The sequence below is a fragment of the Cavia porcellus genome, unplaced genomic scaffold, assembly GCF_034190915.1.
Source record: "Cavia porcellus strain 051 isolate PalLab524CR breed Dunkin Hartley unplaced genomic scaffold, mCavPor4.1 scaffold_9, whole genome shotgun sequence".
Classification (NCBI taxonomy): domain Eukaryota; kingdom Metazoa; phylum Chordata; class Mammalia; order Rodentia; family Caviidae; genus Cavia; species Cavia porcellus.
Genome location: NW_026947492.1, coordinates 68,505,843 through 68,532,071, shown reverse-complemented (window position 1 = coordinate 68,532,071; position 26,229 = coordinate 68,505,843). Strand labels below are relative to the sequence as shown.

Sequence of the window (26,229 nt, the reverse complement as noted above, 5' to 3'; positions counted from 1 at the left end):
GTACAAACAGATGAAGCACCTTAGTCACTATTAGAGTATTCTGGCACAATAGAGAAGTAAAAGGACAAAATGAACAGGTTTATTGAGTTGAGGACGTGGGAAGGAGGACACAACCCATGTTGGCTGGGCTGTCTCCTTCAACCAGATACAGAGAGGCAGAATGTTATAGGACCTCTGATCAGAAGTGGCGCATGGAGTGGGCATTGATGACACAGGAGGAACTGATTGGAATTCTCTGTGCATGCAATCAGGAAGGAGAGTTGCAATTAGGGCTGAAGAAGAAGCAGGAAGAGGTAAATGTTCCCACTTTGGCCTTCTGCCACTTTAGACCACCACCATAATTGTGCATTTATACCAGGGCAAGAACCTTTCACTTATGAAATTTAGATTTACAATGTTTCTTCCAGTGAAACCCTTTCATACAGTGTGGACACAGACTATGTGCAGCCTGAGTAAAGGGACTGGTGCCTTTAGAGATGCTGCATAGTTTTTGCTAGCATGGTCTCCTTTGACTCAATTAAAGCACTGAATCACATTTCCTATCAGTAAGATATTGGGATATAGACTGTGTTTATGAGTACTAATGCATGGATGGTGGATTTAGTATTTCGTTATCTTTGGATACATGTGGATAAATCTCTAGTGTGAAGGACTGATGCTAAAGTTCTTTTGCAGTCTTCATTAGCATTGCCATATGCTAACTAAGGAAGGATAATTTTAGCCCCTCCTCATGAGAGATCTGTCTAGGTATTGCTTCTGTAGTCTAACTACAAACTGTGTGTAAGTTTCTGTAGAGTCTTGTAAATTTTGAGTAAAGGAACTATTAGGTGAACCATCTTCTGGGACAGAAATCTGTGTATGACATTGAAGTTCTTTATACTGCATGAAAGAAAAGGCAAGATGTGCTCATGAACTTTTAAATCAGTGAATTGTCCCACACCAGACAGCATTGCTTGTGTTATGGCCTGAATGTTTGCATTTCCACTGTCCTGTTTTGTGCTTGCTCTGAAATCAGTGTCCTTATTGTAATTCAAAATGTAGACTGTGCAAGGGAAAGTCATGTATGAGCTAGGTGGGTCACATCACTTGGTACTCTTTGAAAACCTTCAATTTTATTGTCTAAACAACCCAAAGTAAAGGACCATGAACCCAGCTATTCAGGACACACAATTAGGGCTGAAGAATAATAATAAGAAGAAGAAGCAGGAAGTGGTAAGCCTTCCTCTTTGGCCTTCTGCCACTTTAGGCCACTTCCATAATTGTACAGTAATTTGTACTAAGGCAAGAACTTTTCAGGCACATCATTCAGCAGAAGAGTGTGGAAAGGCCTCATCCTGCTGTCTACAATTGCACACCTTCCTAGTGGCATCAAGGTTTTATGGAATTCAGATCAGAATTGGTGAGGTGTTCCTTTGCTGAATGTTTGTAATTTTCTTCAGAGAAAAACAAAACTTGAAACCTCAGATGATATCTGAGGAATTTTCTGTTGACAGAGACAATTGGAGTTCTTGGGCTTCTCCAGGTGAAGTTCCTACCCTGTTATGCCCAGACCACTAAGAGCCAGATGTTGCAACTATACTTAATGACCCCTTTCTAAGGAGTATGCATTCATGGCAGGAACTCTTCCATACACTTTTCTGTTTTTTAGTTTTAAGCAGGAGTTTCATTTAGAAATCCTTCAGAATGAAAAACCCTGCTTCTAATTGGTTAAGATCTCAAATATGACACACAATGTTTGAGAAGGCAGATATATTTTTTATGCCTTCAGGGTTAGGAGATTACCTTGTCCTTTCCCAGGATCCCCAGGAGGGGAGTTGAAGTGTAAAATGAGATGAAATGATAAATGTGAGTGGTGTTTGCAAGACACAAGTGTGAGTGGTGGGGTCAGTATTTTTCCTCCCTAGGAGTAAGTTAGTGACCATTAAGAAGTCACAAACTTTTCCCAAGAAACAAAAGATCGAGTTCCAAGCTCCTGATCTGAGAGGGATTCTACAATCACATCAAGGTGAGTAGAGCTAAGTGGATGATGATAGTATAAATCAACAACAGTTACCATAGTGCCTTTTGTTGTCTTCAAAATAGCTGCAAATACCTTCAGACACAGTAAAAATCGAACAGAACAGATACAATAAAAACGAAACAAGGAATGCAATAAAGGACTTCAAAATAAGCCACTAGTAAATCCAAAATGGCTACCATAATATGTCTGTCTTTTAAATAGCTTCTCATGCCAACAGATTTAACATAAAAGAGAATAGAATTCGGGAGGCTGATGCAAACGTAGTTGTGAATTTGAGGCCACATGTGCTACATAGTGAAGTGAAGGTCAGCCTGAACTACATAGTTAGACCCTGTCTCCAAAAATAAAAAAGGAATAAGTAGCCTTGTTCTCTGAAATAGGTCACCCAAAGGGGAACAACAGTCAAGTGTAGAGAAGCCCATTATTAACACTGTACCACCACACCTGATTAAGTAACTGAAGTCTATGCTAGCCAGATGTAAAAAGGCACAACTATTTAGAAAACAGCTTGACACCTTTTAAAAAAGTTAATTATATACTTACTATTCAGCATATTTCACTATTTGCCATTTAACCAAGAAATGGAAGCATAGCTATTGAAAGACTTTTACAACAAATGTTCAAAACTATTTCTGGTAGGCAAAAAAAAAAAAAAAAAGTGAAGTGATCTACATCTACCAAGCAGGTGAATGAATTATATAACCATAGGGTGGAAAACTATTGAACGATAAAAAAGAATTGACTCTCAATATTCCCAGTGACTTGGTGGCAGTATCATGATTCAATTTATATACAGTTCTAGGAAATTCAAGCTATAGTGACAAACAAGAGCAGTGTTTGCTGGAGGACAGACACAGGTGGGAAAAGGAGGGATTACCAAAGGGCACAAGGAGACTTCGGAGGATGGTAACTATGTTTACTGTTTTAATAGCAATGGCTTCACAAATCAAACCTTATCATATTACACATTTTTTTGTTTGCTTTTGAGGTAAGGTCCCCCTATATAGCCCAGGCTGCACTTGAACTCACTGTGTAGCCCCGGCTGGCCTAGAACTTGCAGTGATCCTCCTGCCTCAGCCTCCTGAGTGCTGGGATTACAGTCACGCACCATCACACTCAGTTTATACTGTTATATATATGAAATATATCAGTTAAATAAAGTTGATATGAAAGCCACCTTTAGCCACACACACACACACACACACACACACACACACACGGACATTAAATTCGCATTAAATTAGAATCAAGTTTAAATGCCAGTTTTAGCATTTGTTGAAAAATATTATGACGACTACACTTGTACGGAACTCTGATGACAATATTGTTTTAAGAGCTATGCATTAAGACAGAGTAGAATAAACAGCTATATAAGAGAAGTTAGGATGCTAAGTGCTCCACAGTGAGAGAAGTTGTTTAAGAGTCCATGTTCTTCTTCTAGTGTTTATAGGGTACTGTGGCTCCAACAAAATTTTCACTTCTTTGGAAATCTAAGGGGCAAAGGATACAGCTCAGCAGTACAGTGCCTACTTGATAAGTGCTAGGTCCTGAGTTCGATTCCTGGAACCAAGAGATAGAGAGGAGAGAAGAGAAAGAGAGAGAGAGAGAGAGAAAGAGAGAGAGAGAGAGAGGCAGAAAGAAATTTGATTGTATGTATATGGCTAAACAATTACAAAAAAATCTTCCTTTCTTTTAGGAATGGCCACATAGTTACTCTCAGCAACAGAAAATAAGCAGACACTGAATCTTAGCTATAAGCCAAGAATTAAAAAAAAAAAAAAAATAAATTGACTAAACCGGGTGTGGTGGCGCACACATGTAATCTCAGCACTTAGAAGGCTGAGGTAGGAGGGTCACTGAGTTCAAGGCCAGTGTGGACTAGACAGTTAGTTCAAAGCTAGCCTGACCCACATAGTGAGATTATTTCAAAAATAAAACTAAACAAACACCCTCAACAACAACAAAACCACTAAAAGTTGCCTCGTCAAGGTTTTCTTTACCCTATTGCTGCCTCAAAGCTAACAACAACTTCTCAGCCATAGTATAAAGTAAACCCCACAGAGAACAGAGCCATTCATCCATCATTAACAATCATGTTAGATTTCTTACATGAACGAGAAAATATTCAGTATTTAATCCATGGATACTTACATGTATTTTAAGTATGCTTATATGTCATTTTTAACAGGGCACTGTCTATACCAGAATTTGTATATATGTATAAAATTTCATATATATTAATCATTATAAGTATACATATACTACACATAAACTTTATTTTTATAGAAACTTCCAACACTTATCATGCCAGAAAGTCAAGGCCAGAGGCCTCTGCCCAAAATCCCTCAGGAAAAGGTGTCTAGGCTGCCTACTTATGCTAGTAATTATCCTCAGTTTCAGTCCGGGCAAACCTTCCCCAGGTCTCTCAGGTTTCCAGGGAGGACTTGGCTTGCATGATGACCTGAGGTCATTCCCAGGATACCTTTTTGGGTTTTCCCAGTGAACTTCAGGTTTACTTTACAAGAGAGCTGTATGCTCCATAATGAGAAGCCCAGGAACTCACTGTGTGGGAAAATAAGTGGGTAGGGAAAACAACTCAGGCTGGTTATTTCTCTTCTCTGAACCTATGCCAGACCTGTCCATGCTACCTCCTTTCCTGTATTCCAGTTCACGCAAAGGTCAGGATGAGGAGTACAGATCTGGCTGCTGGGCTCCCACAGACTTTACCTTCCCAATCACTCTCTGCCAGGACACAAGCTTTTACTATAACCCGCATTTCTTAACCACAGAAACAATGGTGAGTCAGAAGGATGAATCAGTATTTCTTTAAATCTTGAAGAAGCTTCAAGTGCCCGACCTAGGGCTAAAGGCAGGAGACAGACCCCATGGCCTCTTCATATTCAGTCTGCACTACTGAGTGCTGAGGACTTCACTCTGCTGTTACCTTTTATGAAAATGCCTTGGTGCAGGTGTCGGGTTAGGGTCTCTTGGGAAAATGAACTTGGGTTCCTTCTGTACTTGTCCATGAGCTGTCATTCTGGGGCTGTCTTACATATGGAAATTTCATTACAGGCTCAAGACCATTGTCAAGTATAATGTGAGCCACGTATGTGATTTCAAACTTTCATGTATCCACATTACAGAGTAAAAGGAAATAGGTGAAATGAGTAATAAATTTTATTTAACAATACATCCAAAATACTGCAATATACAAATTATTAGTGAGATGTTACACATTTCTTGTCAAAATGCAGTGTACACACAGCTCAACTGCAGTGCTCAACAGCCACCACTGGCTCTTGGCTACATCAGAAAACCAGCTGTCACCCCGTGCTATTTGTTTCCACCTTCACATCTACCTCACTTTTTTATAGCTGGATCAGAAAACATACAGACTCTGCCTGGCCAGTCATAGCAGCTCATTCAACAGTTGTTTGGATTGGGCATGAAGAAAATGGGATGAAGAAACACTGGAATAAATTGTCCTCTCCCTAAATGTGTATTAGACTTTCTCTTTGCACTGTCCTCTCCCTGCAAGAGAAAAAGATTCGCACTGGATCATTTTCTTCTTCGCCTCCATTTTTAAAAATGAACTCATTTGGAAGGTATTTTCGTTTTCATTGCTGCCCTTCAATTTTTTTTTTTTTTTTTTTTTTTTTTTTGTAGTTTTGAGACAAGGTCTCTCTATGCTGTTCAGGCTGGCCTTGGGCTCCAAGCTTTGTAGATCAAGCTGGTCTTAAATGTGCAATGATCCTCCTGCTTCAGCCTCCCAAGTGCTGGGATTACAGAAGTGCACCACCACACTCAGCGACCCTTCGGTTTTTGCTGTCTATCTGTCTTTCAAAGGCAGGGTTTCACTATGTAGTTCTGGCCATCTTTGAAGTTATCAGGTAATCTGGATTTCTCTTGAACCTGCAATCCTCCTGCCTCAGCCTCTGAATGCTGGAGATTGCAGGTATGTACCATCATTCCTGACACATATTCTTAAATTTACAATAAAGGCTGAAGGTTGTGGCAGTGGTTACAGTGAAAACTGAAGTTACAGTTTCTTTGAGTTGAATTTAAAGCTATCAAAATTATGATTTGTTTTAGCAGCCAAACTTACATTTACTTAGACAGCAATTTCCTGTCCATTATTGCATTTTATAAAACCTGATAAAGATATATATATATATATATATATATATATATATATATATATATAATAAATTTATGTTAGGGTTTTGTGGTAGATTTTAACAATTAAAACAAATCAGCATACTTATAGTAGAAATGACAAACGATTATCTCTCAAAAACTATAGGGACTGGGGATTTAGCTCAGCGGCATAGGTGCCTGCCTTACAAGCACGCAGTCCTGAGTTCCATCCTCGGTACCAAAAACAAAACAAAACAAAACAACTATGGAATGAATTTTGTTGGATTCAACTTTTCATTCAGCACAAAACTCAGCGAATTAATGGAAGGTAATTTGTTACATTTCATCCCCTGCATCAATGAATATCATGCTTAAGGGTGAAATGCCCAAACTCCTGCAGCTCACTTTTCCCTGGGTACAACAGTGAGTTGCAAACAAAAGGGGTGAGAACCCAGAAAACAGAAAAGAGAAAGGAGACTGGCTCACGAGCCACAAGGTAGAGGGCATCAGTCGGCAGTGCGCGTGGGCAGAGAAAGTTCAGGGACCTGGGCGCCTCAGGGTCATCGGGACCACACAGTCACAAGGATTGAAATAGGGACAAAGAGCTGTAGGGAAATAGTACTTAGAGAAAGTATAGATGGGCAAGCCATGGTTTGTGACATTATAAAAAGAGACAGTGCCAGCCTCATAGTCCAAGTAAACCCCAATGCGGCGGGGCGGCACAGACATGGAGAGGAGCAGGGAGGTGGAAGAGTCCTCATAGGCTCGGTATTCACGTTTGTGCTGTAACCCGATCACCCAGTATCCGGTCTGTGGCTGGTATCTGGAGTAAGTGTTCTGATTGTTGGCATAGCGGCTGCAAGAAAACGGAGGTCCTGCGGAATGGCTGCACACGCCCAGGATCCAGGCGGTCTTCTTAGTCACATCCACCTCCCAGTAGTATTTTCCTGAGGAGAAGTGCTGAGAGCCCAGTATGCTACAGTCATAATGTTCCTCCAGGCAGGATGGTCCCGCCAGCTTAGCACCCACAAATCTCACCTGTCTCCGGTTTTTAGACAGCACGAGATTCAGATTAGCAGAGTATGGATTCATGGTCACATCCACTATAGGAAAAAATGCAACATCAGTAGAAAATTTTGGACACATGGGACCTGTCACACTGGGATAAAGGGACACAGGAGGTAGCCGGGGTTGGGGGAAAGGACCTAGGGGGATGGATAGGGCAGGGGAGGCAGTGCTATCTCAAACCTGAGAGAATGTTTGGGTTCTTTTGGGGAAGAGCATGTGAAAGGGATCAGACAAATCAGCTCAAAGAGGTCATGGTTTCCACTCACCCCAGTAGCTCTGGACATCCGTGAGCTCTGTAACGATCAAGAGTAAAAATCATTGGCTAGAATCAGTGATTTGGGACTGGTACCTCTCCTTACCAGACTGAAGAAAATGGCAAGGAATTCTGAGAATATGATCTGGTAACCTCACCCTTCCTTTGAGACAACTGCAACTTCTTCAGCACAAAATATCCCTCCCTCTGTGACCTCCCTCACCACCTCTATTCCTAGGTACCAACTCTACTCTCTATCTTACTTATTTCATTTTTTCTTTTTATCGGTACTGGAAATCGAACTCATGACTGCCTGCTTGCAAGGCAGGTGCTTATGCCGCTGAGCTAAATCCCCAGCCCCTATCTTACTTCTTTCTTACCAGTATATAAATTTCACATCTAAACTCTGCCCAAATCTCCTCACCTCGAAACACTTGCAGCATCTTTTTCAGATCTGGGGCTCGAAAGGCACTTCTCAGCTTGGTGGGGAGCACTTGGGGCTTCCTCAGGGCCCAAAACTCACTCCTGAAGAAGACAGACCCTCTGAGCCCTGTACTGCTGACTTTGGGTTCCTCCAACACCCACCTCATTCATTTCCCTGGCCCTCTGCAAACTTCAGTACTCCTTAAGGAAGTGAGCATTGCTTGGCAGAAAGCCCTGGTATAGGATCTGAAGACTCAGACTAGAAACTAGCTTCTCACCACTTGTAAAACTCAGTAAGTTACAGCCCCATTTTCTGTGTTAGTTTTTATAAAATACAACGTGTCTCTCTCTCTCTTTTTTTTTTTATATCCTAGAGATAGTAGGAAACATTAGAAAACAGCCTGGAAAATCCTTTGCTAGCTCTAAAGAAGATGCACATACTTAAAATGTTGGTGAAACCTAGGAGGGTCCAGCAGAAAAGGATGCATATGTCTGGGCTGACAGGAAGAGGAGCAGGAAGCTGTGCAGGGGCTGATAGTATTAAATACTCCTCTGAAGTCTCTGGGGTTGGACCCTACCTGCAAGGAGCCCAGGAAGAAGAACTGCAGCTAGAGAAAGGACATACACTCCGTACAAACTTAAGTTTAACAACAGATTTCTGTGAAAAGCCTGAGGGTGCTAGGTGGGTGGAGCTTTAGATGTCATCTTATTGGATGAGACTCTAGACTTTGTGATTGACAATAGTTGAGATCTCTTCCAGGGCCAAAACCATTCTTCTCATGTCTCTGCTCTATGTTTTTAATGGAATTCTGTAGAACAAGGCAGCAATGCCCAGGCTAATCCAGTGTTGGTGAAGAATTAGAAATTCAAGGCAGATTTTCCCAAGAGCAAATTTTCAGACCTTGGGAAACAAAGCAGGTGGGAGTTTCCTTCAGATAAAAAACACAGGCAAATGTACAACTCCCTGTATACTGGGGCAGCTGTAAGTGTGAGAACCAGAGCTGAAAACAGGTGGATAGTAGAAATAAGGTCATGTGACAGGGTACTATGTGGGTCACTGACACCACAATCATTTACTCCCGGTGACCCATCATCCCAATTCTAGCGTGGAAGCTAGTGCATTTCCTTTATTATACGATCCCCTCATTCTCTTGTGATGAACACTGAGACACCAGTCTGCCCTATGGTTTTTTTCCTTTGCCATGTAACTACAGGCTAATCACAGTTCCCGGCAATCGAAAAACATTACCTCATATTTTCTTATGCATACCTTTGTGTGAGATCATTCACATCCTAAGGAGGAAAAACACAGATTAAATCAGGTCATCTCATCAGATCATTTCTACCACCCCATGATATGGGACATACCAAGAGTAAATAATCCAAATGTGGAGGTCACAAAGGAAAGCTTAGAACACCAGGCAGGATATCCCTGAAAATCCATGGGAGCACACTGAGAGATGACTCAATTTAGAGTTCCTTTATTTTTTATGATTGTGTGTAATGTTACATATTCTTACCATTTGTTATTTGTCACACATTGTGCCTGGGCCAGGACAATAATAGGATAACAGCCTCTGTCTTTGAGAAGTTTGCAGTCTATTCTGGTGGCTGAAGACGTTAAAGCACACAAGCTTAAGGTACAGTTGTCTCTTAACTTCATCTCCTCTAACCCTCCACCTTACTACTGATTTCTGCTTTCACGGATTTCGTCATTTCAAACATGTTCAGATTTACAAACTTGTTCTGCCTGAGGCCTCTTTCTCATGATGATTCAGATTTAACACCCCCCCCCCGCCCACCTCTGCAAACAAGGCAAAGGCATTCCAAACTCAAGGTATTTTAAAGAAAGTTTAGTGTTCACTTCTTAATCCTCTTCAAAATTTAGACAAAACAGGGACCAGGGATTTAGCTCAGCAGCTTAAGCGCCTGCCTGGCAAGCACAAGGTCATGAGTGTGATACCCGTTACCAAAAAAAGAAAAAAGAAAAAATTAGACAAAATACTGCATAAAAATTATTGTATATTCACATGCCAGCCCATTGTTCATCAAGCCAGGTCATTTCAAATTCTTAACTTCTTTTAGCCACCTACTATCTACCTTCATTGCCCCCACTGCCGGCTCATTTCAGTAAAACTGCCTGCTTGCCTTCTGGGGGGCTTTTCAGCTTCTGCTCTGTACCTCTTCATGAGCCTGAAACAAGGTCAACAGGTTGATCCCACAGGGAGTACAATTTTCTCCGTGTTGGGGTTATTTTGGGCTCTGTGTCTCAGAACATAACTGGAACTGATGTTAAGACAGAAAACAGTGGGGGTGCCAGGTAATATCAGTTTATGCCAAGTAGCAGAACTGTATCCACCTTAAATCATGATGAGAAGCTTACATGATCAAATCATTGTGACAATTTATGGCTCTTTCTCTTTGGTTTGATTTTTCGGTGCTCACACTTTGAAGCTTCTGTCTTGGCTGTCACATTTTCTATACCATGTAACACAATTATGGAAAAAAAGAAGCAAGATATCTGGGATAGGAGAACTGTAGAGAATCAACTGTTAGATAACAATTTAAAATGTATTCTGTTAATCTGAATGTATGACAATTAACTTTATAAGGACTTATAAAATACATAAATGAATCTGATGCTCACAAAAAAAGTGAGAAGATAGAGGGGAAAGGGGAAAAAAAGAGTTGAGATGTGTTAGGCATATATAACAATTCCCCACAATGAGTGTAACTATTAGCTATGGCAAACATGACCTAATAAAATAAAACTTAAAAATGCTTATCGCAGTCATTTTAATGAGTGTGAGGTACTTGAACTAGCAGTACAAACAGATGACTCCCTTGCATTTAAGGAAAAATATTTATAGTTTGAGGAGTCTGTGGAGGAGCTAGAACAAAGGAGTGAAGGAGAAAATAACAGAATAACCTAATATCAAAAATGAGGATAAGCCAGAAAAAATCAGATAATAAATAAGGAAAAACTCTATTAGGTGAAAAGTTACAACTGTATGCTTCCAATGCTAGCACTCCAAAATAAGCAAAGCAAAGAAAAACAATAAAAAAAAAAAAATAAAATCACACCACCAGCACAAGAAGAGCAGGAAGAAAGCAACAAAGGAAAAAAAGAAATAGCCTGAAGGCTCCATAATGCTGCAAGGTGCATCATGTTATGAGTTCACAATCACACACTTCATTCCACATAGGAAATACCTGGGCCAGGGATTTAGCTCAGTGGTATAAGTGCCTGCCTAGCAAGTGCAAGGCTGTGAGTTTGGTCCGTACCACAAAAATAGAAACAAACAAACAAACAAAAAAACCCTTAGGTTACATAAAAAATACCTGTTCAAATTCCACTTAGCTCAAATTCCCCATTCATATCCCTCTAGACTTGATACTTAAAGCCCATCCCCTCAAGATATTTTTTTTTCGTACCAGGGATCCAACTCTGGACCTTGTACTTGTCAGGTAGGCATTTATGCCACTGAGCTAAATCCAGGACCCTCAAGACGTGTTTAAATACCTATAACTGCAAGGTGTCAAATAATTCTGCCCTAGGGAAGACAGGTATAACAAAAGAAGAGCTGAAAATGACATAATCTTTAAGAATTTACATTTGATATGTCTTCCTGTGACTCAAGTCAATAAAAAGCACATGACAAACTCTTAGGATAGCAATAGATACCCAATGAAAAGTGATTCTCAGATGGGGTGGGGATAGATATTCTTTCCATGAGCTACAAGGCACTGTCAGGAGGGGTTTGATGGTCACACTTGACTGGAATAGTCCTTCTGAGATTAAATGGATAGACACCAGGGATGTTTCTAAATATCCTCCCACCAGGTACAGGAATCCCTTGCATCATTTATCTAGCACAAGATCTCCACAGTGCTGAGACTAAGGAACCCTCCTGTAGAACATCACTGGATGTGGATCTTCTCCACAACATCAAATCAACTTCTGGGCTACCAGTCCTATGTGATGAAAAATGGGGCTTTGATTCCCGAATTATCTTATGGTTTGCTCCATGACCTCTGCACAGTTCAATACAGAAAAGGCATGACAGGGCCAAAGGAATTGCTTTCTGCCCTCACCAGAAAATGCTAGTTTTATGACCCAGAAAGGAATGAAAGCTTGTTTTTCCTTGACCCTAAGATTCAGGGGATGGTCCCAGGTCTCACCTGCAGCAGATCCACTGTGGAGCCGTGGCATCGGAACTCCAGATCTGAGATGAGCTCTCTCAGGGACTGGCTCTGGTGGATCACCTCACCCTCAGCTTTCTCGATAATGCTCAACCCCTTCCTCTGTTCCTCCTCCAGCTTCCTCAGTTCCCGTTGTTCTTCTTTGTCTAGGATGTTTCGCAGTTGATTAAACTCTTTCTGGATCCTGTGCCTCTCAGGCTCCATCTGATTCTTCACCATCATGGAAAGAAAAAAAAAAAAAAAAAAGAGGCTGTTGTCAGGCTGAAGGTCTCTGCTGCTGGAGGCAGGTGACTCAGGCTGACCACAGCTTTCCCTCGGGAGCAAGCAGGGAACTGAGTGCACAACTCCATCTTTTCTTTTCCTCCCTTAGTCCCTGAATACCTTATCTAACTCTTTTAGACACAACTGTGATTTCTAAGTGAGGTCTAGATTTCAGCCAGCCTCTCTAACTTCTCATGGCTTCCCCTCGGCATCCTCTATCAATTTTGAGTATTGACAGAGGAATTATTGGTCTAACTTAGCATTTTCAGAAGAAGAGAATGAAATAGTAACCTATGATCCAGAATTACGAATGAGGGGCTACCCCTGTCTCTGCTTCATCTCCCACGTAACTGTATCAGAAATCTGAGTTGTCGTGTGATATACTTGCTGTCTAAGCCCTAGTCTTGTCTGTCCTTGTTGGAAGCTATGTAATGAAGTCTTTCCAGCTACAATGTCAGGAGAGAGATATGACCAGGCTTCTTTGCTCTCTGGTCCTATGCCCTGGTCCTTTCCCAGGACACTCCAAAATGAAATCTTTCTTGCCAAAAAAAAAAAAAAAAAAAAAAAAAATCTTTCTTGCCTTCCAGGATGCCCTCTTTTCTCTGATAACAGCTTTTAGTCTCTCAGCTTCTTCCTCTTCCTTCCTCAACTTTTTCAGCGACTCTTGGAACATTTCCTGTTAGAAAAACATTAGATCAAACAGGGTGAAGCTTTAAGCTATCTCACTAGCTAAACATGGAATAAAGTAAGAGTTTGTGCTGACCACAGAAGAAGCTACTCCTACCCCGAGATGGAAAACTGTGAAGACCAAAGTATCTTTTAAACACAAGCAATCGAACTGGCAGAAGTAAGTTGATTTTCTTTCTTCTGGGGCAAGAACCTGACTCCAAAGTACTTTTACTGCCAACATATATCCCATACTCAATCCACCAGACCCCGTTTTCATCCCAAGCTTATAACAGAGGGATAACACCTCTACTCTTGGCCAGGAGGGCACTTTCTGGTTCATACTCCAGGTAAATGAAAGGAAGAAAAAGAAATCAGATGAGAGCACAATGCAAAGTTAAAGATCCCTGCCACTGACAGACCCCATTCTTCCCTCTGTCCTGGACTCCCACCTGGTACTCCTGGGCTACCTCCTCCATGAGGAATGTGTGGTGACCGCGGTGCTCCTGAGAACGCTCACAAAGCCAGCAAATTAGCGTCCCATCTTCTTTACAGAAAAGCTGGAGTTTCTCTCCATGCTGTGCACAAAGAATGACCGTTGTCTGTCTTTCTGGTCCCAACACTACCTCTCGGAGCCGCTCTGCTATGTTGGCCAAGTGCCGATTAGGCCGGAGGTGCTGGGGTTGGTAGCTGGTCTGGCACACAGGACAGCTGCTCTCCTCTTCTTGGCCAATCACTGATTTCTCAGTGTTCTCTGCGATGCAGGCTTGGCAGAAGCTGTGGCCACAGTCTATGCTCAATGGTTCTGTCAGCAGCTCCAGGCAGATGGGACAGGTCACCTCCTCTCGGATGTCCACCAAAACTCTTGAAGTCATTGTAGCTGCTCTCCTTGCTCTGGCCTACTCAGCCCTGACTTTGAAGATGGTTCTGCTTCTGGAAACCTGGGTAAGAGAACAAATGAAAACGGATTGGGACAAGAAAGAGACTAAAGGGATGCTCCTATTCTGTGCTAGGAAAATACTTGAGATAACAAGGTTAGACACTTGAGATAACAAGAGCTTCTCATTCTAATTTCTCACACTTTCATTACTGCAACTCATGAGACATTAAATTCAAACATTATTAAGCCAGTGATTACGATTTTCATTTGCCCTTATAGGGTGGAGGGACAAACAAAAGACTCTGGACAGGGAGGCCTTGTGTGACCCCTCATCTGCTGGACCTCTACCTACCTCACTAAAATGCATTACCAAAACACACCGCTGCCTGATTTCTGCATTTACCGTTCCTGCTGCAGGGGCAATGCTTTATCTTGGTGTTGCATGAATCACTTCTCGCATGTCCCTTATCAGAAGGGTCTGCTCTGCGGGGACTAAACTGTGGCCACGGCACAATCACTCTCTGTATCTACCTGATGTTTTTTCTTATTACTGCCTGATACAACTGTCTCAATCTCCTAACCCTGTGAGATCAGACACTTTTTAAAAAAAATTCATGGTGTATTTACAGCAGCTACTACAGTGATCAATGCACAGGCCCTCTACTTTGGATGAATGAAAAGATGGAAATTCATCCTCACTCCACACATGATTTTGAGTAAACCTTTCCTGTTTTTAACCTCTTTGTATCATCCTCTGGATCCATCTCCAAAGGCAAATATTGATTATGAAGACCCGTCTGCTTCTGTTCCATACAGCCTTGTCATCCTTCTTGTGTACCTCAGGAAAGTACAAAGACTAGGACAGATAATATTCTAACACTTCTTCTTTTTATCTTTTTGAGACAGAGTCTCACTAGGCAGTTCAGGATGGCCTTGAACTCACTTTGTAGCCCAAGATGGTCTCAAACTCTTAATGATCTTCTACTTCAACCTTCCGAGTGTTGGGATTACAGATGTATACCACACACCTGGTTTAAACATTTCTACAACTAGTTAAACTTTTAGGGGTGGGGATTTAGCTCAGTGGCACAAATGCCTTTCTGGCAAATGTGAGGTTGTAAGCTCAATCCCCAGTACAACAACAACAACAACAACAACAAAAATCATGCTTTTTTTGGTGGTGGAAGGCAGTACCTGGGATTGAACCTAGGACTTTTGCAATGCACTATAATCCATTTTTTTGTTGTTGCTGAAACAGAGTCTCGCCAAGTTGCCTCCACTGGGACTCAAACCTGTATTCTCCTATCTCAGTATCCCAGAGTGGTGTCGAAAATGCGTTTTTTCAATCCCTTATAAGACAACAATACATAAATGTATGCATTCTTGGGCCTTCAATAAGGAGATAGAGACAATGAGTGACTTTAATATTACCTTTGTTTGAAATCACCTGTGAGCATATATTTTTGAATCCTTATGAAAATATGTTTCCAGCACTGAATCATTCTCACTGGAAAACATTTTTTTGCTTAGCTGGAGTTGGGTATGGGTTACAAAAAAAAAAAAGCAGCAGCAGAGCACACTGCCCATGAATGGTGCAATGACACAGGACAGGTCACAGGATATCCTGTAGCAGGTGGAATTCCTTAATTTGTCTTTGACCAGTCCCCAAGAAATGCATGTGCACACTGACACAAAATGACTGAATGTAGGCTGAAGACCTATAAACTATACCAATTCCCAACCTATGGGCCTGGTAGACGTAAGGAAACATAACCCCCTGCCAGTAACAACACTCCTATCACATGAAAAGGCCTAAGAATGTGCGAAGAAAGAGAAAGTTGTAAAACAACAGCTGAGCAGGGCTACTAGGAGGAACTCTGCAGGAACTGGTGTGCCAAGGTGAGGGCCTGAGTACTGCCATCTAGTGTCCGGTGGGGTTCCTGCAAGTCCTGGACCAGGAACCCACTCTGCTCTGCTTAGTAAGAGCAATGCAGTAATACCTCTCTAACTGCTATGAATATCCCTTAAACCCCATTTTATGGTTGTCTAATTGGAGGCAAAGAGGCTAGCCCATGTCAGTAAGTGGGTGTTTGAGTGTAGATGTCCAAGCTACAGAGCTGGGGCTCTGCCTGCTCCTTTATCTGCCTCTTCTCCATAAAGGGTACAAAATTTAATTGTGGACAAGTTAAAGAACTGAATGCATACTTAGTATTACTAACTAGTGTTACCTTTCATCTGAGGTACTAACAAAATTAACCACACCTCCAGGAATTGTTAGTTTGTTATTATCTCTGGTCAAAAACACGTTATCTCACTTAGCACATGCATTATGAGTGTCTATTGTTTTTGCTAAATTAGGATTACAGAGGCCCAATCTCTTCTTCTCTTTCCTATGTACACAGAAGCCTAAAACTGCACTTACCACAAGAAATAAAAAATATTATTTGAATTTCAAATTATAACTTACTGCTGATATTATAGCTGGGCTTGATGTTGGCATTGGACTATGGACCCCCATGTGCCAATTTATGAAATTATAGTATTAAAAAAATTATAGTGGTATTATACTTTTTTTGGTATTAGGGATTGAACTCATGACCTCACACTTGCCAGATGTGCTTATGCTGGTGACCTAAATCCTCAGCCCTATGTATACAATTTTAATGGAAGGTATACCTCACCTTCCTCAATGCACACATATCCTTACTTTTAGTTCGGGCAAAATTTTACCCAGAATACAGAGTTCTCTTGAGGAAGAATATCTCCCTCATCAGAATGGCTCAGAAAGAATCTGTCCATAGAAACACTAATGAGCTGGGCATGGTGTCTCATGCCTGCAATCCCAGTATTTGGGAGACTGAGGCAGGAGGATTATTGGAAGATCAAGACCAGGCTGGCCTACAAAGTTAGTTCAAGGCCAGCCTGAACTGCATAGTGAGACCCTGTCTCAAAAAGACAGAAAAAACAAAAACAAAACAAAAAAGAAAGAAAGAAATATTAACTGGTAAAGGGACAAATTGTGGTATATCATCACAACCCTGTTAAAAGATAAATTATGAAAAAAAGACAAATTATAAAGTGCAATGGAAAAATGAATGTTTAAATGTTAAAAAATTATTACAGTAAAACACACACTGCCATTAATGTTCCTCAAAATAGTTCCCCTCACTGAGAACACACTTCTACTTTTCTTGTCATTTCCTGAACAGTTCTGGGAATTCTCTTTCATGAGAGTCTTTAGTTGGACTGTTGGGGCTGTGTCCATGTCCTGCACTGATTCAAAACATTTACCATACACGGACAGTTTGACTGTGGGGAAGAGCCAGAAGTTCCCCAGTGCCAGAGCTGCTGAATCAGGTGGATGAAGACACATGTTTTTACAAGCCTGTCTTCCAGCTGGACAGAAATTAGAAGCAGCACTCACTGTACTGTATGTTTGATCACATCTTGTGTAAAGATATGGAAAGAGACTTTGAGAATCTTTTTAGAAAGTGATCAGGCCAACTAAGTGATCAACTAAGTGATTAGTTCAGCGGTACAGTGCCTGCCTGGCAAGGATGAGGTCCTGAGGTCCCGAGTTCGATTCTCACTCCCACCCCCACCAGAAAAGTGATGGTATGATGAGATAGGTGTACTTGAAGTGAGGGGAGTATTTTGAAGGACATTAATGGCAATGTGTCTTTTTCTATAAATAAATTTTAAAAATTTAAAGATTTGCTACATATTTTGATTCTATCATGTTTTTACAAATCTTAACTGGATATATTTGTGAGTCAGAATCAGGGAGCAGTCTGAAACAAATGACTCAGAATACTCTACACTATCATAAAGTTGGTTTTATTTCTGTCCCGTAGGAAATGTAGCAAGGCAACTTTAGAAGTGTAATATAATCAATTCAGTGACACTTCTGATACATACAACAGGGTGAATCTCAAAAGCATTATGCAAGGTGAGGTACCAAATACCAAGACAAAAGAACTGTGTGATTCCATTTATACAAAATCCCAGAAAAGGCAAAGGTGCAACATTTGAAGCTATCCAAGGCCCCAGGGTGTGAGAAGAGGTGAATTGCAAAATGGTGTAAAGAAACTGAGGATAAAGGAAATGTTCTTTATATATCATGACTGCTGGTTGTCACACAGTAACCAGCAGTGCAAATTAGAACTTTAAAACTACAAACCTTTAGAGACAAATGGCTTTTTTTTTTTTTTTTTTGTCTTTTTCGTTTTTACCGGTACCAGGGATCGAACTCACGACTGCTTGCTTGTAAGGCAGGCACTTATGCCGCTGAGTTAAATCCCCAGCCCCTACGAATGGCTTCTTCAAACTTCCTCAGGTCTAGGGCACACATGGCTCCCCCTACCTCTCATAGGCCCAGATGAATGGGCAGAATATGTAGATACTGGTACCAGGAGAGCACGCCCAATTTCAAGGTTAAGCAAGGCAGGGAGAGGTTTCCTGACTGCAGATATGCCAAAATAGAATTGTACACTTCAATTTGTAACTAAACAGATACAATTATAGCTCAATATAGCTGACAAGAAGAAGAAAAAATGGAAAAAAAGAGAGGGAAAGAAGGTAGAGAAAAAATGGAGAAAAAGGGAAAGCTTGGCTTCTGACCCTATAAACATGAATCAGAACCATGTTGTCAAATATAATAGCTCTATGTGGTTACCCAGCATTTGAAGAGTGGTTAATCGGAAATGAGCATTAAAGTATGAATACAGATCAGATTTTGAGGACGTATTAAGAACAAATAACCCAAGGTGGCTCATTAACATTTTATAATGATTTTTGTATAGTAACACTTCAAATGCACTGGGTTCAATAAAATATATTAAAATTAATTTCACTCGTACTTTCTGACATAGCTATTAGAAAATTTAAAATTGACTACATGAGTCTTTCAATTTCATTAGATGTTCATGTTCTTTGCTTGTTCTTTTTTCCCCAGTGGTGGGGCACCCAGAATCCCATTCATATTGGTTGAGCACTCCAGCACTGAACCACATCCCAGCCCACCCGGCTTCCCATCTAATAATACGCTGACTCAGATTCCTGAGTGGAAAAGATGATGTACGAGTGGACGTCTCTTGTCAAAGGGAACAGCCAAGGCTGAGGGAAGGAAGCAGTTGAGAAGGAGGGGAGCAGAGCCGGCACAGGTGTAAGTGCCCTAGTCCACACCCCGTGAGCCCTTGAATTCCTGCTACAGGAAGGCACAACCCAGAGATCAGGGAAGCTGCCAGTCTCCTTGGAAGGAGCGTGGATGGATTGAGAAAAGGGAGTCCTGGCGCGGTGAGGGGTGCAGACCTACAACACTGGGGTCCAAGGGCCCCCCCCCAGGATCAAATTACAAGATGCAAGTGGCCAAATGCTTGGATAACTGGGACAGGAAGCAGAGCCCTGAAAAAGGTACCTGTGGTCTGCAAACCTGCAGCTCTGCATCTAACGTTTTTTTTTTTTTTCCCAGTACTTTAAAAAATGACCTCCAATATAATTGTTATGCAGATTAAAGGTTCACAGGCATTGCATTACAGAAAGGAGCTTTCCTTCCAAGTTGATACAATTTAGGGGCCAAAAAACACTAAGAAGGGGGAGGAGAGCTAAAGAATGGGGCGCTAGTAAGATGTGAAACATCTATTAGCATGGAAGCACACATCCTTGTTAGAGTGGATTTCAGAGCAAAATTCAGTAGCTGAGTGGATGCACCGTGGTGAGAGGCTGAAGACTGAAGACAGGTGGGAGTGAGCAGGGCTGTGCTGCGTCCCAGGTGGAAGCCCTGAGTGAGGCGAGCCAGGTTCTAACTACATTTATAAGAGACCTGGGCTTCCAGTACTGCGGCAGCAATATTTTTGATGTTTATGCAGAGGTACTTTCCACCTTTGCCTATCATCTAGAACTGCTCTAACAGCACCATTAAGTGTTCAAATTAGAACATGATCAATTTCAAATGTTTTTAATTTCAAAAATTACTTCCCATGCTTTTCAAAAAGTTACATAATAAAAGCTTTGCAAATTCTTAAAATATTGCTCTGGACAGGTTTTCTTTTTTGGAATCAGTGTCAAGATAAACCACTGAGTTTTTGAAAAGCTACAGTATAAAACTGTTCTGTAATTGTGTGTCTTGTAATTCTTTAAGCATATTTTAACTTGTTTAGATGCAACAATTAAGAGTTCATATTCTTTAACATATGTATCTTAGCATATTTCGTTTCCTTATGTATCATTTCAAAAATTGTGTTGATTGTGTATTTTTTAAGCTAGACCAACAGTTTTTCAATACTAATTATCTAATTTGAATTGTTTACTATATCAGCCATTCTCCTATGTATTCAAACTTTTGCCAGGTTAATATTCGGCAAGACTCTTAAATTACACACATCACTCTACGCATTTTACAGACGAAAGTAACTAAAGCTCAGAGAGGTCAACTAACAGGGCCAGGGCACACAGCCAGGGTTTGAAGTGTACAAGCCAGAATGCTTGGCTGTAGCACCTATAATTTTAATCACCTATTTGTTCCCATTGATTGATTAAATAAAATGCCCCCAACCTCAGTGAACTCATTCACAGTGAGAAAGACAAAAAATTTCATCTACATCATGAGTTCTGACAGAGAAATGGCAGCCACAGAACAGCGGACATCCCCAGGGATGCTCCAGATGTGACAGTATCTGGTGATCGAAGTTTTTTAGAGCAATCCCAGAGCTTTCACGTTAGTTCTGAGAAACACAGGGCCTTGCCTTAACCACGCCTGGCTCACCTGCCTTGGAAAAACCTAGGAGTTGCTCCTCCGCTGGCCTCTGGCCTTTACAAACACCCAGGGCAACTGCAGGGTAGAGCCGGCAGTGACCAGCTCCCACCTTCCTCTGGGAGAAGTCCGGCCTCCCGGGGTGGAGGGTGAATGGTGCTCATTTCCTGGAGCAGCAGGGCTGGGGGAGGGGATACCTGACCTCCCAGGCCTCGCTGGGCCGGATTTTGCAGCCTTTCCCTAAAGCAACACTTCAGAGCTGCCATCCCTACAAGTTTCAACATCCAGAACCGGGGTTCGATCCTCACTGCCCCTTGCCTGCCTTGTCCTACCTGCGAAGGTGTTTCTGTTCTTCGCTCAGACTTGAATCAACTCAAAACTTGCACTCAGGCACTCTTTCTCCACCCCGAACCCTGACCCAGCCTGGGGAGGGAAAGTGTTAAACTCTTTGTCCCAATGGGCACAGCACTGGCTAGCCAGAAGTGGACCTGCTCACTAACCTGGAACTGCGGCCTGGATCAGAGCGGAGATTTTGCAGCCTGGTGGCCAAAGCTGGAAAACCCAGGGGAAAGAGGCGGGGCTGGGGCAGGGACGTGGGCGGGGGGAGGAGGCGCTCAGCAGGGCTGAGGGTCCATCCCTAGAGACCCTGGGACGTCTAGGGCGTGGCCGAGGGGCCACCAGGCAGCCAGCCCATCCCGCTGCTTTTTGGAGGCCGCAATGCAGAGTTATTCCTCTTTCTTTATAAACCGCAAATTCCAAGGCCCCAGAACACTCTTAGGCCTGGGGATTCACACTTGCGGGTCCTCATAGGTTTTCTTTAGCTTTTCCAACCTATCACAGTTCGCTAATACTGCCAACACCTATCCTGCTTGGTAATTTATTAAAATGTCTAAAATATCTGTAGTTACAAGAATGAGTAAAAGATAAATCATTTGGCACAATAGCATGTTTTGCACGATCATTAAAATGTATCAATTTAAAATTCCATGTATGTGTACTCGTGTGTCTATAATTTTAACCTATGAGAGAGCATGAATTGATTTCTAAATCCATATTCACATGTACATGAAAAGCTTGTAGAGTTTAGGAACTGCAACTACAGGTTTCAGTGGTCTAGCAATGGTGAAAAGAAAAGTAATACTAAACATCCTGCCCAGGGACTCTGACCAGATGAGTGTTTCCTGTTCTTAGAAGGTGGCTGGGGGCACGCAGGGGGAGAGGGGCCTGGCAGTCTAGACAGAAGTCAGGGAAGAGGCCGGACAACACAGGGAGAACTGGGCAAAGTATCACGGGATTGTTCTGAGCAGTTCAGCAAAGAGAAAGTACCTGGACTCTCAAAAGCAGCACAGACGTGTCATTTTTAAAATTTTATTTATTTTCCTATCATCATGTTTTATGAGTCAGTATTCTAATAAGTATGTCTGTTCCTAGGCTAAGATGGCCTACAAGATGTGCTCTGTGAGTATATCTTAGTCCATTCAGACTGCTATGCCAAAGTAACCTCAACTGAGCATCTTATAAACAGCAGAGATTTATTTTTTGCTCTTCTCAAGGTGGGGAAGTCCAAGATCAAGGTGCTGATAAACTGGGGGTCCGGTTGAGGGCCTGTTCCCCAGAAGTTGCTGTCTAATTCCTTCTGCACACAGTGAACGATACAAACAGGCTCTCTGAGCCTCTTTATGAACTCATTAATTTCTTTTAGGCAAATTATGCCCTCATGACCTAAAAATCTCCCCAAGGCCTCCTCTTGATGCAACACTTTAGGGATTAGGATTATGACACAAACATTCAAAACATAGCACAAAGCAAATTTTTAAAAAACATGTACAAGAGCTTCAATTATTTATTGAATCTGTATTTCAATAAAAGAAAAAACTAATATGAAGAGAACTTTGGTAGGTGAAGGAGAGCAGGAACAGTATGCATCACTATGATGAGAGGGCAAATTCTATGCTGTGTGCTAAAGAAGTAACAGGAGAGGCTGGTGGGAGACAAACCAGATGCAGGACAGATTAGGTAATCCCAAACGAGTCATAACAAATTTTTGCCTTGAATTTCAGAATGTTATGACATTGAAAGTTTTTAAAGGAGCAATAATTTCAGATTTGCATTGTGAAAAACAAATTCAGATTACAGTAAAGAAAATCTGGAAAAAATTCAAGAGGCAAAAATTTAGAAATAAAAGAACTTCTTAGTATATTCATCACGGCAATGCAGCTAAAGCTCCAGATCAGTCTGAGGTGTTAAACCTTGAAAACACAGAATACTGTAATGAGGTACTTATGGGCTATGTAGCAAATAGCTAGGGAGGTCCCTTGCTCTGAATGTGCAAAAACAAACCAAAAAGCCGGATAGGGAGATAAGATTTACTTATTGACACAGAAGTTCAACGGTTAAAAGGACAAATGAACAAATAATTATAATGTACTCTGCTAAGATTGAAGGTAAAAGATACATTGACAGCACAGAGCACTTATCTCAAATTTATGGATTTTGATCATGTTCCCTAGGGGATATGTCCCTACAGAATCATGACACACTTGTAAAAATTAACCAAGGGAGGGCCAGGGATTTAGCTCAGTGGCATAAGTGCCCACCTTGTAAGCCTATGGTCGTGAGTTCAATCCCCGGTACCAAACAATCAAAGAAAAAAAAAAAAAACCTAAAAATTAACCAAGGGAACTGGTGTGACAAATAAATGTTCAATGACATGAACAGCATGAATGTACAAGAAAGCTAGGTAATTATGAGTAGTTTCTTTCAAAATGTAGTTGTATTCCTACATTGTATTCCAACGTAGTTAAAATTCCTAAAAGAATCAAAATATTACTTACACATATAGCAAGAGATTTATTTGAAGTGATGGTCCTGTGATTACAGATGCCAGCAAGTATAAAATCTGCATCGTGGGCTGGCAGGCTAGAGACCCTGAAAGAGCAGCAGCTAAAAGTCCAAAGGCTATTTGCTAGCAGCTCTATCTCTCCAAGGTGGGAGCTCAATCTCTTGTTCCACTCAGACCTCAGCATAAAGTCGACCCACCTTACGGGGGGGGGGGCAGTCTATTTCATTCAAAGTGCACCTATTTAATTTAAATTTTAATTTCATCTGAAAACATCTTCACAGACATAGCTAAAACAATGTTTGACCACATACCTATCTTGGTGCTGTGGTAAAATGATCCATAAAATTAGCCGCTACAGTAACACAACACAATGAAAACATTTTAAATGATTATCTAATCTCTATTTCCTACTAGGAGAGGGAGGCCAGGATTCCATGCTACCCTGGAATCTGAGAATGTAAAACTTAGTATGTAAGAAGTAAAGGCTAAATTATGAGATCTAGGAAAAATAAAGCATTTACCATTCTAGATGAATGAACTGGATTTAACATATTTTATTCATTAATGCAATCTCACATTGAATTTGTATTATTAACCCTAGGGTTGTGCGAGAGTTAACTGGGAGCAGAAAAGGAACTGAGTTTACCATCATTAGCTCTTAGAAAAATCTAAGTCAAAACTACAAGGAGATACCACTTCATACCCACTAAGAAGGACATAATTGAAAAGACAGATAATAACAAATTTTGGTGAGGTTTTAGAGGAGTTGGGATCTTCATAATTGTTGACAGAAATGTAAAATGATGTAGTCATTGGCAGTTCCTCACAAGTGCACACAGTTACCATTTGACTCAGTAATTCCATTCCCATGTATATATCCAAGGTAAATTAAAATATGATTCCATGAAAATAATTTTACATTAATGTTCACAGAAACACTATGCTATGAACAACTCAAAAAAGGGGAACTGTCACTGGGAAGCCTGATGCTGTAACAAGTTGTTGCTTCTCAATCTCATGCTCTTAATGAAAGAATTCATGAGCAGGGCACGGTGTGTACATCTAGAATCCTAGAACTCAGGATGCTGAGGCAGTTAGATTGCTTCTAGTTTGAGGCTAACATGAATGATAGAGTTAATTTGTTGTAAAGTAAATACAGAGTTATAGCTTCAAGTGAGAAGGCAGGTATACCCGTTAAAAAAAGCATCTGCCTGAGTGCAACTTTGGATATTTTTAACAATTACTCCTGGAATTCATGGATTTAGGTCACGATGCTTTTTGACACTTTTCTTAGAGGTTACTTTGGAGAATCAATATCTCAAAAATGTCTTGTCTTTTTCTGATGGGTAGTGCTCCCCCGGAAGGCTTAATCATATCAGAAACTTAGGAAAGGAAGAAAAAGTTCTAATCAAAATCAGATCCCAGACCATGATGGGAAGGTCTTTAAGGAACATTTCCTTTTTGGGTATCATTGGACCCTAGGCTATAGCAACCAGAAATGCTGCATGCCTTGTTCTAGAAATAGAGGCCTGGGTCTTTGAGTCTGAGAATTAAATGACTATAAAGACTTTGACTCTTATAGCTAGCAACACATGCTGTTATGGACATTTCTTTGTCCCTCAGGACTGCTAATGTCTGTTAGCCTAACAGAAACAATCCAAATATTTACCAACTAACCAATGGACAAAGGAACTGTGGTAAAAGAGTCGCATGTAAGCCAGCCATAAGATGGAATGGAGTGGTCCAGGTGTGGTGGCACACTCTTGTAATCCCAGCACTTGGGAGGCTGAGGCAGGAGGAACGTTGCAAGTTCAAGATCAGTCTAGGCTACAAGTGAGCCCAAAGCCAGCCTGAACCACACAGTGAGTCCTTGTCTCAAAAAGAAAGAGAAAACAAAGATGGAATGGAATGATGACAAAATGGATGAACTTTAGGATGAACTTTAGAAACATTAGGTTAACGAAGGAACTCACACACAAAAGATCATTATTATATGAAATATAATTTATATGAAATATCCAGAACAGGCAAGCTTATAAAAATGGAAAGTAGGGTCAGGAATATAGCTCAGTGGCACAGCACCCTCCATCCTGGCAAGTGCAGTGTCCTGAGTTTGATTCCAGATTCAAACAAACAAACAAACAAAAAAAAAAAAAAAGAATACAGCACTTAAAAAAAAAAAGTGAATTTTATAATATATCTTAAAAATTTTTAATTAAAAAAAAAGAAATTGATCTTACCTCCTGGAGCAGAAAGAGAAGTGTAAGTGGGGTCACTAAAGCACCCGATGGTGAATTTTAATCCAGGTTTCTATGCTGCTTTTCCCATTGAATTTGGCTTCCCGTTTCGGGTCCTGCTGGACACCAGCCTTCTGACAGCCACTTCATGGCCCAAGAGCAGCTTTTCTAGGTCATGTCTCCAGGCTTGAGTCACACTTTCAATTGGCACAATTCGATACACTTTTCTGCCCCAAACCAGCCAACTGTTGAGGTATTGAGTTTAACCGTAGGGTAGTCAGAAATAATGGTGGCGGAACCAAAACCCGCTGGAGAAGGCGCAGGTAGTCACCATGCACCACTCACCTTCATAGCACATAGGTCACTCTCGCAGGGAAAGAAAGGGCCGCGGGGGTGCACACCGGGCTCTAGACCGGGAAGAGTAAATGGCTTGAGGCGGGGTGTGTGTGTGTGTGGGGGGGGGTGTAAAGCCCCGGATGCGGAAGTGC

The 26,229-nt window shown here is 41.3% G+C and overlaps 1 protein-coding gene across 2 annotated transcripts; it reads right to left on the bottom strand.

Moving 5' to 3' along the window:
- Positions 1-5,179: 5,179 nt before the first annotated feature.
- LOC100716342 (tripartite motif-containing protein 6) lies at positions 5,180-26,083 on the bottom strand. 2 transcript variants are annotated; one of them, XM_023563098.2, is made up of 8 exons: positions 25,745-26,083; positions 13,484-13,972; positions 12,946-13,041; positions 12,084-12,314; positions 9,172-9,194; positions 7,903-8,003; positions 7,492-7,518; positions 5,180-7,260 (listed from the first exon to the last, which is right to left on the bottom strand). In XM_023563098.2, exons 2-8 carry the CDS (start codon positions 13,904-13,906, stop codon positions 6,695-6,697), a joined length of 1,467 nt encoding a protein of 488 aa, XP_023418866.2. In that variant the 5' UTR covers positions 13,907-13,972; positions 25,745-26,083; the 3' UTR covers positions 5,180-6,694. The 2 variants fall into 2 exon arrangements, with proteins under 2 accessions (XP_023418866.2, XP_063112688.1); XM_063256618.1 differs by lacking the exon at positions 25,745-26,083 and adding an exon at positions 21,163-21,221.
- Positions 26,084-26,229: the final 146 nt, after the last annotated feature.